This window comes from Daldinia vernicosa (assembly GCF_022497035.1).
Source record: "Daldinia vernicosa strain CBS 139.73 unplaced genomic scaffold F5Y00scaffold_41, whole genome shotgun sequence".
In the NCBI taxonomy this organism is placed as follows: Eukaryota; Fungi; Ascomycota; class Sordariomycetes; order Xylariales; family Hypoxylaceae; genus Daldinia; species Daldinia vernicosa.
This window is the reverse complement of record NW_025953957.1, coordinates 69,969-86,123: the sequence shown is the minus strand read 5'-3', so window position 1 is coordinate 86,123 and position 16,155 is coordinate 69,969. Positions and strand designations below refer to the sequence as shown.

General features: G+C 46.0%; 7 protein-coding genes across 7 annotated transcripts; 4 read left to right on the top strand and 3 right to left on the bottom strand.

Moving 5' to 3' along the window:
* Nucleotides 1-331: 331 nt before the first annotated feature.
* Nucleotides 332-1,222, top strand: F5Y00DRAFT_271810 (uncharacterized protein; the record flags this gene model as incomplete). Its single annotated transcript, XM_048012866.1, has 1 exon — nucleotides 332-1,222. One exon carries the CDS (start codon nucleotides 332-334, stop codon nucleotides 1,220-1,222), a length of 891 nt encoding a protein of 296 aa, XP_047862605.1.
* A 30-nt stretch (nucleotides 1,223-1,252) lies between these two features.
* Nucleotides 1,253-3,062, bottom strand: F5Y00DRAFT_243271 (PLP-dependent transferase). Its single transcript, XM_048008648.1, has 2 exons — nucleotides 2,588-3,062; nucleotides 1,253-2,533 (listed from the first exon to the last, which is right to left on the bottom strand). Exons 1-2 carry the CDS (start codon nucleotides 2,727-2,729, stop codon nucleotides 1,332-1,334), a joined length of 1,344 nt encoding a protein of 447 aa, XP_047862604.1. The 5' UTR covers nucleotides 2,730-3,062; the 3' UTR covers nucleotides 1,253-1,331.
* Nucleotides 3,063-3,990: 928 nt separating this feature from the next.
* F5Y00DRAFT_254451 (Aldo/keto reductase) lies at nucleotides 3,991-5,183 on the top strand (the record flags this gene model as incomplete). Its single annotated transcript, XM_048010167.1, has 4 exons — nucleotides 3,991-4,201; nucleotides 4,256-4,314; nucleotides 4,392-4,412; nucleotides 4,491-5,183. The coding sequence occupies 4 exons, from the start codon at nucleotides 3,991-3,993 to the stop codon at nucleotides 5,181-5,183; spliced, it is 984 nt and encodes a 327-aa protein (XP_047862603.1).
* A 403-nt stretch (nucleotides 5,184-5,586) lies between these two features.
* On the bottom strand, nucleotides 5,587-6,707 carry F5Y00DRAFT_243268 (MACRO domain-containing protein). Its single transcript, XM_048008647.1, has 2 exons — nucleotides 5,967-6,707; nucleotides 5,587-5,872 (listed from the first exon to the last, which is right to left on the bottom strand). Exons 1-2 carry the CDS (start codon nucleotides 6,602-6,604, stop codon nucleotides 5,791-5,793), a joined length of 720 nt encoding a protein of 239 aa, XP_047862602.1. The 5' UTR covers nucleotides 6,605-6,707; the 3' UTR covers nucleotides 5,587-5,790.
* Nucleotides 6,708-7,310: 603 nt separating this feature from the next.
* On the top strand, nucleotides 7,311-12,431 carry F5Y00DRAFT_264287 (uncharacterized protein; the record flags this gene model as incomplete). The annotated part of the gene is made up of 13 exons (XM_048011629.1): nucleotides 7,311-8,485; nucleotides 8,648-9,005; nucleotides 9,069-9,086; nucleotides 9,150-9,194; nucleotides 9,253-9,958; nucleotides 10,092-10,341; nucleotides 10,418-10,851; nucleotides 10,910-11,152; nucleotides 11,205-11,462; nucleotides 11,519-11,622; nucleotides 11,681-11,783; nucleotides 11,845-12,105; nucleotides 12,169-12,431. The coding sequence occupies 13 exons, from the start codon at nucleotides 7,311-7,313 to the stop codon at nucleotides 12,429-12,431; spliced, it is 4,218 nt and encodes a 1,405-aa protein (XP_047862601.1).
* A 59-nt stretch (nucleotides 12,432-12,490) lies between these two features.
* Nucleotides 12,491-13,698, bottom strand: F5Y00DRAFT_139004 (Isochorismatase hydrolase). Its single transcript, XM_048004333.1, has one exon. It carries the CDS (start codon nucleotides 13,313-13,315, stop codon nucleotides 12,677-12,679), a length of 639 nt encoding a protein of 212 aa, XP_047862600.1. The 5' UTR covers nucleotides 13,316-13,698; the 3' UTR covers nucleotides 12,491-12,676.
* Nucleotides 13,699-14,416: 718 nt separating this feature from the next.
* Nucleotides 14,417-15,808, top strand: F5Y00DRAFT_139001 (carbohydrate esterase family 1 protein). The gene is made up of 2 exons (XM_048004332.1): nucleotides 14,417-15,024; nucleotides 15,080-15,808. The coding sequence occupies exons 1-2, from the start codon at nucleotides 14,722-14,724 to the stop codon at nucleotides 15,722-15,724; spliced, it is 948 nt and encodes a 315-aa protein (XP_047862599.1). The 5' UTR covers nucleotides 14,417-14,721; the 3' UTR covers nucleotides 15,725-15,808.
* The last annotated feature ends 347 nt before the right edge of the window (nucleotides 15,809-16,155 follow it).

Genomic DNA, 16,155 nt, shown 5'->3' with positions numbered 1-16,155 from the left:
ATACAACATGTTTGGCGAGCGCCTCTCACGCGGATTAGGTTGGATGGATGGGAGTTTGGCTCTATTAGCAACAGATATTATTGAATATACCTTAGGTAGAAACTTTTCAAGTCTTCCTATACTTTACTTCCGAATACTCGAATACCTAGCACTTAACTACATAGACATACTTAGGACTTAATTATAAACGTTTCAATAGATGTGGTTTTGATGATGATACAATACTGACGTCATGTATGATCTATAAGTATTTTAATGAAACGTCTATTATCATAAACAAGTAGAACACCTTCAACACCATTCTTAAATTCAGGGCATCAAAATATCGAAGATGAAGCAATATACTGCCGAGGAATGGCTGCCGTCCAAGTCAGGATTAGGTGAAAGTCCCTTATACCGTACCCAGGACGACACATTCTTTTTCGTTGACATCAAAAATAAACTGCTACACACAGTACCGCTTTCCAAAGGCTGGGATGAAAGACAGACGCTCGAATTGGACGAGCCTGTCACTAGACTCGATATCGTAAACGGGGAGCCGAACTTGCTGGCCGCGCAAACAAAACTGGGGTTTGCTCTACTTGACCTAATTAAAGGGACGCTAGATCTGATTACGGACGTCCATCATGTGGAGGATGCGAGTATAGATGATAAGGTGCGAATGAATGACGGCGCGATTGATGCTCGGGGTAGATGGTGGGCTGGTACAATGGCTTGGGACGAGAAAAGTAAAATTGGTCGGCTATGGTGTTTACAAGGCGGCAGAGTGAATGAGGCGTCAGCTGGAGATCGATCGGCAGTGTTAAACGGCCCTGTTTGGTCTCCCGATGACAAGATCATGTACCTTTGCGATACACCAGAAGGTAAAATATATCAGTACGACTACGACGTCGAGAATGGCAAAGCTACTAATAAGAGACTTTTTGCGCAGCTCGAGGGTGGAGGCATGCCGGACGGCTTGGCAGTCGATATTGAGGGTCACGTCTGGGTGGCTGCGAATTCTCAGGGCAAGATAGTCAGATTGTCGCCCGAAGGAGTGGTGACAGCGACGTGCACAGTACCTGGCGCGAAGATGTGCTCATGTCCGACATTTGGTGGGAAAGACATGAAGACAATCTTTATCACATCAATCAGGGATGAAGATGGGGGATCTACTGGCAACGTTTACCGCATCGACGTCGATGTTGCGGGTATCCGAAGGCATGCGTATAAAAAGAATTAAATCGAAACCGAAATCTATAAGGACAACCTTGTATTATAACCAAGCCCTGCGAATATAGAAACGGGACAATTTTACCAACTGTATGTTTCCTCGCATGCTTTAGACGCGTCTACGCTTCACTACTTTCCCCCTTTTCGACCCTCTCGCAGAGCTCACGAAGCACCTCGCCAGCCCACTCGAAATCCTCCATATCTAGATAAGTCTGTGCACTTATCCTCGCCCACTTACGGCCATTATGCGTGAACAACGGGATAAAGGTTTTATAGTCAGAGACCATCCTCTCCATCATCCACGCAGACGCACGAGATGCCTTGTCAAGTGCCAATGGCAATGCGATGTTCGTTGTCGCACACTGCGACATCGTACCCGACTTATTATCCATGACCTCGGTTCCAAGGACCTGAGCAATCCTTCTACCCCCTTCCATAGCTAACCCGTGGGTGTATTTGAGTATATTATCTTCGCTACCGAATGTCTGCTCCCTCCATACGATCGCATCCTTTACGCAAAGATAGGCGCTTGTGTCCAAGGTCCCCATGAATTGAAAATTGTTGACAAAGGGCGACGGATGGCCCTTCGGTAACGGGTTGAACCTGTCGCCGGACTTGGAAAGGTATCCGTGAGACGTAGGGATTGTTGACGCTATCAATGACTGATTTCGGAATGGGACGTATAGGACGGCACAGCTTCTCGGCACGTAAAGCCATTTATGACAATTCGAAACAAAGAAATCGGGATCTAGAGCCTCAAGATCGAGATCAAGCATCCCCACACCTTGGGCCCCATCTACCAGGCTCAAGATTCCTTCTTCTTTGCAGACTCTCACAACATCCTTGAAAGGAAATCGAACGGCTGGAAGGCTGGATACTGTGTCGAAGAGACACACTTTGGCGCGTTTCCCTTCCTTTTTCCCAGCCTCTATTGCGTCTTTGAAAGACGCTATGATGACGTGGTCTTCACATGGATAGGCTATCTGTATTTCTCGCGATGAAACTCGGTCCCGGCCCGAGTCAACGACATAGTCAATAGTCTTTCCACAGGCACCATATATAGTGCTGAAATAGAGAATCTCATCCTTGCAATCGTCGTTCCAGTCAATGTTTCGAAGGACCGTGTTCACTCCTGCAGTAGCGTTTGGGACGAACACTACCGTATCGGTTGGTGCCTTGATCAACTTTGCCATAGCTTCGCGAGACTCGTTGAGAATATCGGGCAGATCGTAACGAATGAAGGTATCGGGCATTGCTTCGGTACGATCCTGGTATTGACGAAGTTTATTTCTTATTTCGCGTGGGCTTGCCCCGAACGAGCCTGTCGATGATTGAGTAGATGCGTATAGTTAGGTAGTTGATAAGACTCACTTACCATGATTAAGGTTGCGGTGACTTGGGTCAAAGTCAAAGTGCTGAAGTGCTCTCTTGCCAAATATATGCAGGTTGCCTTCACGTTGACTTCGTGTCGTACTATCCGCCGTTCTTACAGCTAAGTTGTTACTATCAAGAGTCATCTTGAACAAATGTAAGGTGTAATGTTTCGTCGGTTCTTAGTAAAGTATGAGTGGTCTTGACCTATTATTCGTGAAGATGCTCTACTACGTAACTATTTTTATAAAACCACTATGACTTTTGAAGCCTTATATAGACTTTGTTTACCAAATGCCCAGTATTATAGATACCCCAATATCATGGTATCAGTTAGTCATTACCTATTAAACCAGTACCGAGCCCCACCCGTTGGTACAGAAGGGCGCGAGGCATATGGACATGGATCTACCATAATATACTCCGATATCGAATTATATTTTTAAGCCGGTCGCGGAAATATTCCGCGGGTAGTTACGGGTTAAAGTAGTATATAGCGGAAGAGAGTAGGTTAGGTATATCTTCTTTATATTTGCTATCCGGTTTAATATCAATTCTTATTTTCCGTACACAGCATGAGTCATCTTTTTTCCTTTACCTCATCTCCACTCTTTGCTAGGAAATGTCATTTTTACAACCTTGTAACCTACTTAGTTGTCTGTTAAAGTTGTTGCTATACTCACAAAGACAGTTTATAGCCAAATTTATAGATTTCCTACTAACATAGCCCGTCATCCATATAGTTACTTGAAACCATGTTAAAGTCTTAGGCACCTAGCCATGTAAACCTGTATTTCATCTTATTATTATAACTAATTTATAAGCCGCCAATGAAGAGGAATTTCCTATGAGTAGTTCACGCGTGTAAGCAAGAGCTAGCTGGGATTTGGCGTAGGATGTTACCTATGTAGTACTATAACACTTAGACGTAGACGTTGTATAATCTACGTAATTCCAAGCCACTTACCAAATTCTTAGCGGGAGTCTGATTAGTAGGAGACAGTTTGAAGCGTCCCCTATCATTCTTTACGTTGGTGACCTGTATAATAGCAACTTGTATTAACATTCCCATTGTCCCAGAAGTGAAAGGGCCCCCTCGAGCTAGTACAGAATTGATCATACTGGGCAGTCGTGCGCTTCTAGTATCATTAGCGAACATTCCCCGCTCGGGAGGTATGTGTTGCCACGAATATCTACGATACTCTCGATCTTTCTGCATTGGCAGTGCAGGGAGAAATGAATGCCGGGTATAGTACAAGACTAGGGGGGGGATATTAGCCACAAACTATCTCGGTTATCTGTCTTGTATTTATTATAGCATCTGTTAACGACAAGTAAGCCTTGTTTGTTTTAAAATATTTAATCGTTTCTATTATACTTCTTTTTAAGATTTTATATTTGGTTCAAATGGCAGGTCAAAGGAAGCCGCGGATCATCCTTGGCCTTATGGTCATTGGTCCTAAAGGAAGTCCAGGGGCACGTATGACGCATCCGGATGATTTCAAGAAGGCCTTGGACAATTTTCAAGAGCGAGGTTACCGTGAGCTTGACACGGCACGCCTATATATCGGTGGGAAGCAGGAGGTATTTACAAGACAGGCTGGGTGGAAGGAGAGAGGTCTATCCATATGCACGAAACTATGGCCGCTGCCACCAGGATAGCACGAGCCAGAGGCACTTACAAGTGCGTTCAATACTTGTTTGAAGGAGCTTGGGGCAGATTCCGTAGACGTACGTGCATTGGAAATGAAATATTGCTACTGAGATAGGTGGGGGTAACGTAAGAAATTGGACTGACGAAAATCCAGATCCTCTACCTTCATGCACCTGTAACGGAACCCCCTTTTTAAACGATACAAATCACGAACCTCGAAATTCACGGGGCCTACTAACCAGCACCTCATTAGGACCGGTCTGTGCCTTTCGCAACTACACTTGAAGCCGTTGATAAGCTGCATAAAGCAGGCAAGTTCTTGCAACTAGGTCTCGGCAACTATGCTTCTTTCGAAGTGGCTGAGACTGTCATGACGTGTAAGCACAATGGATGGGTAAGGCCAACAGTGTACCAGGCCATATACAATTGCCTTTTTCGGACCATTGAGGACGAATTGATCCCAACCTGCCGCCGTTATAGCATCGCTGTCGATGTTTACAGCCCGACTGGAGGCGGGTTCCTCCTCGGCCGGATCACATCGAAGGACGACGATCCGAAGAAAGGAAGATACGCAGCAGGCCCATTTCAGCATTTGACGCGAGGACGGTACTTCAGAGACGGCATAATTGAAGGGGCACAGCTGATCCGTGAAGCAGCCGAGGCGCGAGGCTTGAATCCCCTGGAGGTAGCGATGCGCTGGTTAGTACACCACTCGATGCTACGGGTTAGCGAAGGGAAAGACAATATTGTGATTGGATTTTCTAATCTACAGCAACTAAGGGATAATATAGACTACCTAGAAAAGGGGCAGTTAGACGTGGAGCTGCTTCAGGTGCTACAGCGAGCGTGGAAAGCGGCAAAGGGGGACATGGAGACATATTGGCAGTTACCGATGGTATACACCTACGATACGAAAGAATCCCTTTTTGGGCAAAAGAGCAAGTGAAGGGATTATATATTTAAATATAGAATTCTGGTCTACCAGCCTACGCTCATAATCTGATGCAAGTATCAAAATTGGAATATCATGAACAATAACAAAGAGAGAATAAAAGAAGGAAAAGTATACTTGCCCCCTCTGTGGTTAACTAATACCATAACCAATTCAACAATAACCTAAACATATCTATATAGAATCGAATACATCAAGGGAACTAGATTCAAGTGGTTAAAAGAGGGTAGGTAGAGTATAACAGTTTGTTAAATCACTATTATTATATTTGTCTTTCAAGGCTAGTCGTATGCTGGTCATCTCCTTAGCCATAAGGATTAAAGGCAATAAACTTACTGAGACGGCATTATATCACGTAAATTTGGCAGATTATCACCTTGTTAGGAATACCTATGGGTTAATGTTTGATAGTATATTTCATTTCCGTACCAAACGCCATCTTCCAATTCAGGTAGATGGATACTCTACGTGATACCATGATCATTTCTCGTCTCAATACTGCATAACTGTCTTCAGCGGTAATACCGCTCTTATTACGTGACCTCTATTTCACTAGTATAAGCTAACGGGTTGTAGTACCAGTGGTGGGCATATTGGGAATCTAGCTGGTATCAGTCTCGGCGCCCGCAGTGCGCTCTTGAGTGGCTTCGTTTTCGGTGCCAGGGGCGGGAGGGAAGTGGCGACTATATGATGGTGTGTGTTAGCAGATATATATTGTTAATTTCAAACCGGAACACTATAAAAAATAAAAACGAGAGGTAGGAATGAATGACTTACGGTATAATGTTATTATAGGCTCGCACGTCTTTCGACTCAAACGTGACGAATATTACTTTTTCCAGCTTCTCGCCATCACCATTTTCCATGAACTTTCTGACGGTGTCGCAGGCGATGTGAGCAGCCCCATTGCTTGGATAGCCGTAAACACCGGTGCTGATTGCGCTAAACGCGATAGTTTTCAAGCCGTTCTGCACAGCAAGCTCCAAGCTCGACTTGTAACAGCTACGGAGGGCAGCCTCGCTCTTAGAGGGGTCGATATCGTCGTAGACGGGACCGACAGTGTGAATGACCTTTCTACAAGGGAGGTTGTATGCATTGGTGATCTTAGACAGACCGGTAGAGCAACCACCTAAAGTGCGACACTCTGCGCGTAGCCCGCGACCAGCAGCAAGGTGTATAGCGCCATCAACACCGCCACCGCCAAGGAGAGAGGTATTGGCAGCATTCACAATAGCATCTACGGACAAGGTGGTGATATCTCCACAGAATAGACCGATGCGATCATTGTACGCGGGTGATGCACCGTTAAGGGGCGGATGCTTTGAAGCTTCTAGTTCGTTGTTGCGATAGAGAAAAGTAAGAGAGGGGATATCCGACACAGAGGTGTGAGCCATCCTAGTGACGACGCGAAGCATTCGTATGTTAGAATGTCACATGCTCATAAGGGAGGTTGAAGTTGAGGTTTGAAGTTGCGAAATGTATGTTTTTTTGATTGTTTTGAAGATGTTGCAGAAGCTGAGAGCTGCGATGAATCTACCTAACCTACATGTATTGTACAAGTACCTAAGTACCTAGCCTAAGGTTTAGTAGGTACATCAATTAATGAATTACATGTATCCGATTTACGTATGTATGTCTGATTGTCTAGAGGAAACTAGGTACCTCCTACATATACTACAATGACGTCTTTGTACCACCCCGGCCCCAGTTTTGTCAGGTACATAATTGCATGTATGTACCTCTGCTCTCTGCTCTCTGCCCCTCCCCCGCGTACAAGTACTTAGGTACCTAAGAGGTAGTCCCTATACTACAATAATACGTTGACCTTTATAAGACATAATCCGGATGCGTCCCACGTCTGCTTTGTGAACAAGAACTTTCTTTTACAGAGAAAAACTAAATGTCGAAAACAATTATAGAAAGCAACCATCTAAAACAATTACAATATAGCCAAGATGGCCGAACCCAGTTCCCTCAGTTGGTGGTCAACATATCGTCAATCCTTAAACCACCTAGGTTTCTTACCCAAATATCCTCCCCCGGATAGCGTCTCGATCTTATCTGTCGCTTCAGGTTGTATCTAACTGTATCGTCCCGAAGAGATTCCTACTACCTGGCATAATGTCGGGTTCTGGTTGGGGCTCTGGTTCTGGTTCTGGTTCTGGTTCGGGTTCGGGTTCAGGTTCGGGGCACGATCCTTGGAATCCATTTATTAATCCGTATCATGTTCCGTATAATCCATTTCGACCCGAGAATCCGTTTCCACCTCCGGACCCAAACCAGAGTAATCCATTTACACCCCGAAATCCACCCCCCAGTACTCACCCGAACCCGTATATACCGAATAATCCGCCTGGGATACAAAATCCACATCTAACAAATAATACATTTCCGACTCCTCAATCATTTATACCCCCGATTGCGGCTACACCTATATATCCAACCCCAAAGCGTCCGCCTTTGAAAAATAACCCACCTTTAGATCCGTCTACACCTGCATTTCAACCACCACCTCAAAATTATGATCCATTTCCAATCCCCTTTCCAGCTCCATATCAAGTATCATTTCCACCTACCGTACCATATCAAGCCGACGGTTCAAATGACAATATACTCGCATATCCGCCTCAGTTCCCAAAACCTCAGGTTCCACCTCCAAGCTTTATCCCTCCGCTACATCAACTAACTTTGACGAAACAACCACCTCCGTCTCAAAGTCGAACTATACCTTCAACTTTACCTCAGACGAGACCTCATTTCTATCATATAGACGTACTTATTCCTGAACCCATACGAGCTGACCCTACGAGACCTATAACGCCATTCGCAAGAAAGTTCGGCATATCAAATGCACCCTTTCACCGTCTAAATAGGTCTGACGGCAGAGCCCACTCCGGCTTCAGTCCAGAGTTTCCTAGCACAGTACCCCCAGAAAAGACCGATCCGATACCAAAACCAGGGCCTGAGGAGTTGAACAGACTTTTTAGGACAGAGAAGGAACAGGTCGTGTCCACCATCCCCTGCGTCAAGACCTGGAGAGTTGGAGCCCTTAACGATGGACTAGTCGGCGGATGGCCATCCGCAGAGGACCGCTTGAAGAGCAACTGGGATCAATGGGAAGCCTATAGGGCTTACTTGTGTGTTCCGGACGAGAGTCGGTGGCTTACGTGTTTTCAGAAGGACCACTGGTTTGACTCGAGACACAATGTTTTAAATGCATTAAGTGAACCTATTCCAGGCCTCAATATGTGGCCTGATGAAACGTGGTACACCGTTGACAACCCCATCATTTGGCAGTATACCAGTCACGCCATAGAAATCTTCACCCGTGTTCTCCGGTTGTTATGCGAAGAGCAAGATGAATGGCATGTAGTCCCTTTATTTATATATTATCCTTTCCTGTCCTATTCTTAACCTGAACATTTGCAAGTTAGGTAGGTAGCTAATATTCGATTAAGGCTCGATGCTATACTATTCGCGCAACCAATACCTGTAGGATACGATCCTAAGCACAATTTTGCCGACGAGTTAAAGCCTCATAAACATAAATTAATCCCTCGCCCAAGGGAACAGAGAGCGTCCGGTGCTCAACTTTTCCAAGCAATCGAAGATCTGACAAAGCACTCTGTTATATGTACCTTCTGCGACGAGACAACTCTCGCCCACGGAGCCGAGGCTATCACAACAAATTACCACAGCCAAGGGCTGGCAAACGCAACTATTCTGTTCAACATCCCTCATACTCTTCGCCCCTTACTTGAAATGGAGACGTCGGTCCCCGAGAGATGCATGCATCTAGTCAATTTTGCTAGTCTTGTACGAGAACCATTCCCTACAGCGCTACGATGTTCACAACTGATTACTTACGCAATTTCGTAGTTCCTACACGAGTTTATGGTAAGTTTTAAGACAATTGTCTTGCCCCATATTCGAGCAGCAGAGGCTGAATAAGACGATTAGCATGCGCTGTGGATGTGTAAACCCGGCGGGAGTGACTATGAACCGGTAAGGTACATTTCCGAATCTTTCGCATTATTGGGAAGCTTACCTTCGGTTCTACTAGTTCTATGATGACGAATGGATTGCAGAGTTAGGCCACTCATTCGTCAACCACGTCTTGGGCGGTACGATACAAGGTAGCCCTTCCCGGCAATGTATACGCGGGAGACATAGAGGCTTCATGAACTGCCTCGAGCTTGAAACCTTCCCCACCTTGAGATCGGCTACAAGCGAAGGGGATTATTTTCAAGATACCGCCCTATTATATCTTCGCGGCTTAAGGTTTAGTTACCGCTTCTTAGTTCCCGCCGTCTGGGCCTCAGCTATCATCTGTGAAGAATTCTGGACCACGATCATACCTCGGCGTGGTAGTGTTGCGCTTCGGGCGCCTCTACTTTTCGGAATGTCAACTCACGGTGCCCAATATCACGAGTTGCGTCTGATAGCAAACCCGGAATTCTGGACCCCCGAGCTGAGAGGAGTTTACGAGGAGGCTGTGGCACGATATGTGGACGCAGGAACGCATATAAGACTTGTAAGAAATGAATGGTACGAAGAAGAGTATCAAAAATGGAAATGGTTACCCTGGAGTAATCCGTTATTCATCAACGCAATTGACAAGTTTACTTATCACCACGCAAATCGCAATTTGGCCACTTGTCGGCAGTTGGCAGGGGAAGCCTTACGCGAGACGTGGCCGCGACGAGGAGAACCACCGGACAGGGAAAAGGGCATCTGGCACTTGATAAGTTTACTAATGCTGTTATCCCGTAAGCTAGCCTCCCCACTACTCCCCGTCCCCATTTCCTCTAGTCAAGTAGGATAACGCATTACTCTTTTCAAGTAAACCATGGAACCATCACCATATCCTTAGCCGCATTTTACTAACTCTTAGATACACAGTTCCTAGTGAACCTGCGGGTGATCTCGTAAGGCTAAAGGTACCGAGGCAAGCCTTCCTCTACCCAAGTCGCGCAGCGGAAGCTTGGTTCAATACTTATGGGCTTGGACCTCGTCTGGGGCCTTTTGATGTCTTAGAATATGTCAAACCAGACATTGTAAAAGGGATAGTAGGGTTTAAAGATTACTCCAATATCATGGGGATTTTTCTTCGTTCCCTTGGGCACGTTGAGCTCGAAATAGGAGCCCCAATGTAAGTTATACACATCTCTATACCAATAGCTATATACCATAGAGTCGTCTCCCTAACGAAAAGCTTCCAAATATAGAGGATGGTTAGCAAGTATTATCGACTGTTTCGTTACACTGCACGTAGAACGCAACAGGGACCCAAGGCCTGAGAGCTGGGGATCCTTCACCTTCAAGGTACCTCCATACGACCCGGGTTGGGTTGTAGCAAGGGAAGGTAAACAACCATTCTCTACACCGATACAGCTTCGATTTAGGGCTGTTGTGCCTTGGCAAGAGGCAAACCTGCCTCCGCCAGTAGATACCCCACCAAGAAGTCCGCATATATTACCGCAGTCCTGGGGAGGGACGGGTTTCAGGCGCTTCTCTGGATACGAAGCTCAGAATACATCTATAAGGAAGCAGTATCCTCAACACTTGTATATAGGGGATGTAGCAAATCATAGGGCTCTCGATGATGCTTGGGTGGTTGAATCAGACGGGGACGATGGGCTTGATGTATTCGATATCACGGGTGAGTTAACAATATCTCCTCTCCCAGCTCTGACCCTGACTGCTAACTAACTTTTTAGGTGTATTGAAAAAATTTGGTGCTAACGAAACCGATTATCGAGAAATTGTAGTCAGTGGGCCCCAAGGACCGACATTGAACCAAGATGCAAGATCAGAGGCAGTTCGTGCGGAATTCAACACCAGTATCCAGCCAATTGGCAAGTTGATGCTACAAAGGCGTATAGAGGAGGTCGCAGAATGTAATGGCCAGAATGGGCGACCTGCTTGGACCAGCTGGGGCCGGCTCATCTTCGACATAACCAGTGCGTAATAGACATCGTATTTAGAAGCAGAGCTATGCTGACTCTTCACAAGACTTCCCTGCCCGGTCTCTCGAAGAACAGAAGGCGTTGGCCGAGTGTTCTGGTGGCCCGTTGTCTAAAGATCTGACAAGATCGGAACATGAAATAAACCAATTATTGAAGCGTCTAATCCCCTATACCTGCGCGTATCTCCACGTATCACAGCCAGTACGAAATATGAGGTATTTTACCCCAGAAACGCTGCGGTGGTACGACAATCCCTCTCATGGGGTCTACATTGCACTAGGAACTGTGGTCTACGATATTTCGGGTCAGTTACTATTTGCTATCAAAGGCTATAACGAACTTAGTACTAATATCATTTAGACTATCTACGTTTTCACCCCGGAGGTTCACAATTACTTGTCCACTGCACCGGAATCGATGCTACTCACCCGTTCCTCCAGTGCCACAATCCTGAGATCATGAATGTTAGTTAGCTACCAGAGATAACTTCTATGCGCCGTCAGCTAATTCCCATTTCTACAGTCTTACCAACATATGCAAGTCGGCTATCTCGTTCCAGAGTGTACCTGGGAACAGTTGCAAGACAATCACGTCGTGGTCAATGATTGGGTATTTAATATAAGCTGTATGTTTCCTCCCCTTAACTCCTCAATCGCATCAAATCGCCAACTCACCGTGCATTCAAGCGCTCCAACAAGAGGACCCAAATCTCTTTGATTCTCTCCAAAAGTTTATCCGCCAAGATACTACGGTCGCCGTAACTGGCCAGGATAGCGACGCGGCGGCACTAATTAAGCTATTTATCAATAAGCAATATCTCATCGTTGCAGGTTTAGCGACGAAAGAGCTATTAAGTATACCTTTGTGGGAGTTTCTTAGGCACAGCAACTACGAGAGCGCGGAGGGCGCATGGGTTGCTATTGAAGGCTACGTCTACAACGTCGGGGGTATGTCCACCATGATAAGATCTTTCACTCGCTTAGGTTCATAATATGCTAACTCATTCTCAGATCTCATGAAGTATCCTGACTACTACGATCATAAACTAGGATTTAACTGGGCTGGAAAGGAGCTGAGTAATCCTCATCTAGCCCAATGGTTGACGACACACCACCGACCTCGGTGCATAGGTAGGCTCGTCGAGGGACCTATCTTACCGGAGCCAGAGATAGAACCGGATTTGCACTTGGAAGATCCAATTCTCTTTGGAGGAACTGAGGATTTGATTGTAAAAAGAAGAAAGGATGATGAGGAAAAGGGTCCAGGAATGTAAAGATAGAATTCAATTTACAAATATCGAACAAATTAGCTTTGTATTAAAATAATTATTAGAGTCGCTATATCATCCGCGCCGCTCCGGTTAGGTGGCCTTGGGTAGTTGTACCTAGCTTCCAGTTTGACGAATTTCATAAGGGTCTTCTTCTTCAAACCCCGTGAAAGTCATTCTTCGAGGCACGGATACTACTTATCAAGAAACGCCTCTGAAGGATGCTTAGGTGGTCCCAGTACGAATTCGTTTTATTCCACTCCCTGGGCCTTTCTAAACCCGTCTTGAAACTCAGCAGCAGTAGTGACATATCCTCTCGTGTTAAGGATCTTATTAATCATAATATCATGGACAGCCTCATCCGGATCAGCACAACCATCGGAAATGACTGTAGCGACGTATTCGGCGTCAGTAGCTGCAACCGCAGTCCTCATCACGCACCCGGATGTGCTCAGGCCGGTAATAACGAGCGATTTGATGTCATTTTGCCTCAGAAAGTTATCTAGGCCGGGGGATCGAAGTGCAGAAACATGGCCGGGTTTTCGAGTAAACGTGACGTCGTCGCTGCTTCCTTCAGACAGTTCGATAGCTTCTTCGCCGCCGCTTGACCTTGCGCTCGCGATAGTTTCCGTAAGCTTTTCGGCGCCTCGGCATGTCTCGAACGTCGATGTGTTTAAGTCTATCAGGGCATGGATTACTTGGATGCCTTGCGACTTTGCCCAAGCCCTCATATTGGCCGCTACGCGAAGGGCTGCAAGAGCCTTTGGTCCACCGGCTTTTTGTACAATCATGGAGTGGAAGTCTAGGAGAAGTAAGGCTGTCCGGGAAGATCCATAGTAACCAGGGGTGGTTGGATCTGTCTTGTCGAATATAGTAGAAGGATCTGACATGGTTGGTGATGATGAGAATTGGGAAATGTTGATAACTTGTAACTTCTTGTAACTTCTTGTAAGTAGCTTTAGTATTAATTATTGCAATTCTAGAGATTTATATTCTCAAATGATCCTGTGTTTGTCGACTAGCTTTGCTAGCCGTTCAGCAAGCTGAACGGGGTTAAGATCATATATCCGGGCCTGTTAAAGATAAATCGGTTAAATTGCTCTTTTCAATTGGCTGTTTAAGTTGTGGCGGTATTAATATAAAAAAAAGAGTTAATATCTTTGCCGAGGCCGGCTCCGGTGTTTAATAAGTGTATATCCGAACTCGCTTCCGAAATCATAACCAACCTCGACTCGATATCCAGACAACGTAACAAAAGCGATCGACTAAGTAAACATAGGTAGGGAAGAATGGAGGTAACATCTACAATAAATTTCCAGGTTCAAAAACTCGCCTTATCAGGTTTCCTATGTAGGTAGGTACCTAGGTAACTAAGTTAACCAGTAGCCATAACCAGCTGGCCATAACTACCACTCACCAGCGATCATTATAATCTTTCTTGAACCAACAATTTATTGCACCTTTATTTACTGCTGTCCGCACATCGTTGAGTATAAGTTGGTTAGCTTACTATCAGATACCAGTGAGACCTGCTTTGTAAGTCTGGCAGCCTTCTTATAGACCGTACCATATCTGAGCGGCTTAGATTTTAAGCCTGGGCAATAACTCAGTGGGCTCAAGAGTAATGATGATATAAGTTGTAAGAGACTGCTGCATAACTAAGTCTTTTTGCAAGTGTTGAGTCCTTGCTTGACTTGAAAGTGCTTAATTGGAAACAATACCTGGCGAGGTCTTTAATGGTAGCTACTTCAGAGGTCTATGCCATGCTGTACGGTTATTTATATGAAATCTTTAGTGGCGTCATCAATCAGATAAGAATAACTTCCCGTTATCATTTTCAAATGCCCTCTTACCCCTGAGTAGATGCTGACCCTCCACATTCGGTAAGCTGTGCCGAAATCCGCTTTGCAGTCGTCAGCCCATATATGATCGTCATGTTATAGTGCGTATTCAGCAGTTCAAAATAGAAATCTCCTTATGTCCCTTGATCAGCTAAATCTATTTCATCTTAATGCGGTTCCACCCTTGGCTCGACTGCTCGATTGGTACCTGGCGCCAATGCCATGATACCCGCTTACCGTCCTCGCTGCCTCGTAACCGAATAACTGGGGAAGACGCCCGATGGTGATAGGCTGGTTGTCCGGCGAAATGAACTTGTTGTTCTATGTACCACAGCACACCGTCAGCGGCGTCGTAAAAGCGACGGATCCTTGCTGACTTCATCGGTATATATAAACCGCATAGCAGTACTCAACAAGGTCGGCAAGTTTTTAGTTTAGGTCATCAAGCTTACACCATGTTCTCTCCTTCGCTTGCTTCTCTCGCTCTCATCTCCCTCGCCAGCACGGCGCGGGGACAAGCCGCTGGCTGTGGCCAGAACCCGTCCTTCACACCCGGTGACTTTAAAAACTTCACTGCCCCGGGGGATCGCGAGTATCGCGTCTGGTTGCCGGCAAACTACGACTCTAGCAAAGCGACGCCGCTTATTCTTAGCTACCATGGTGCCAACAGGGATATTTCACGCCAGGTTGAACTAGATAAGTTAACGGATCCGTTTTTCAACACGGACCATATCGTGGTATACTTGCAAGGTCTAGAGGTGAGCCATCGTAGCATTTCAATTACCCAAGTACGTGTTGCTGATATCTAGATAGGTTAGCCGACCTGGTCACACGGAATGGGAGGGAGCCCCAGACTGCAACTCGGACGACATTGGGTTCACGAACAACGTGCTCGACGCCGTAAGCAAGGAGCTATGTGTGGATGAGAAGCGCATATACGCGACGGGCAAATCCCAAGGTGGAGGTTTCGTCGGCCGCCTCGCATGCGACTCGGGTCTTTCGAAGAGGATTGCAGCGTTCGCTCCGGTTTCAGGGGCTTATTACATCAAGGAGATCGACAACGAGGCGGATTGCCACCCGGAGACCGTCAAGGTGCCTTGCAATGCGGGTCGTTCTAACATCCCAATCCTGGCTTTCCACGGCGGCAACGACACCACGATCAGGTACTACGGAGACTTCCGGTCGGGAGCCTGCTTGCCGGCTGTCAGTTCCTGGGCGAAGCAATGGGCGGCGAGAGATAACTTGGACCAGACGCCGGCTAACACGACAATCGCCCAGTCAGACAACGGTGTTAAAATGAGCTATGGAGGTGGTTTGGTCTCGCTGGTGTATGATGGTGACAACATTGGCCACGACTGGCCGTCTACTCAGACGAACGCGGATAACGAGGGGAACGTAGCGGCTTTTAACGCCAGCACGGCCATTATGAAGTTCTTCCGAAGCCACCAGTTATCTTAAACTGTTCTGTCGTATTCCATTCAATGATACCTGCTTAGACTTGGTTACTTATTATCATATAATCATTAGAAATAAACTTATTGGCTATGATTAGCTTTATCTCTATAAGATCCTACTGCTTTAACTCATGTTTGTTTATGCTGGGAACTAACCCCTAGCTCGATGAAATATCTTACCAACTCTCACCCGCTAAAGGATGGGACGTAGACGCCTCGGTGCGGCATGCAAGCTACTTATATTGAGATCATTGAAAACACATCCGAGCCACGCTGAAATATTGTCAAGTAATATATGTGTCCGAAATTGGCCGTTGCATAATTTGTAATAAGATTGATTATACAATCGTCCACCATCATCTATGGTATAGCGGAAGCCTCCGGATTTAACGGACGTAATCCTGATAGATTACAAAGTGGCACAGGTTACATAAC

Excerpts from the sequence above, each read along its gene's own strand:
- F5Y00DRAFT_243271 (XM_048008648.1), bottom strand. The coding sequence starts at position 2,729 with ATGACTCTTGATAGTAACAACTTAGCTGTAAGAACGGCGGATAGTACG. Across the intron at positions 2,534-2,587 it reads TCACCGCAACCTTAATCATG|GCTCGTTCGGGGCAAGCCCA; the intron begins GTAAGTGAGTCT and ends AATCATCGACAG.
- F5Y00DRAFT_243268 (XM_048008647.1), bottom strand. The coding sequence starts at position 6,604 with ATGCTTCGCGTCGTCACTAGGATGGCTCACACCTCTGTGTCGGATATC. Across the intron at positions 5,873-5,966 it reads GCCTATAATAACATTATACC|TCGCCACTTCCCTCCCGCCC; the intron begins GTAAGTCATTCA and ends ACCATCATATAG.
- F5Y00DRAFT_139004 (XM_048004333.1), bottom strand. The coding sequence starts at position 13,315 with ATGTCAGATCCTTCTACTATATTCGACAAGACAGATCCAACCACCCCT.
- F5Y00DRAFT_139001 (XM_048004332.1), top strand. The coding sequence starts at position 14,722 with ATGTTCTCTCCTTCGCTTGCTTCTCTCGCTCTCATCTCCCTCGCCAGC. Across the intron at positions 15,025-15,079 it reads TATACTTGCAAGGTCTAGAG|GTTAGCCGACCTGGTCACAC; the intron begins GTGAGCCATCGT and ends ATATCTAGATAG.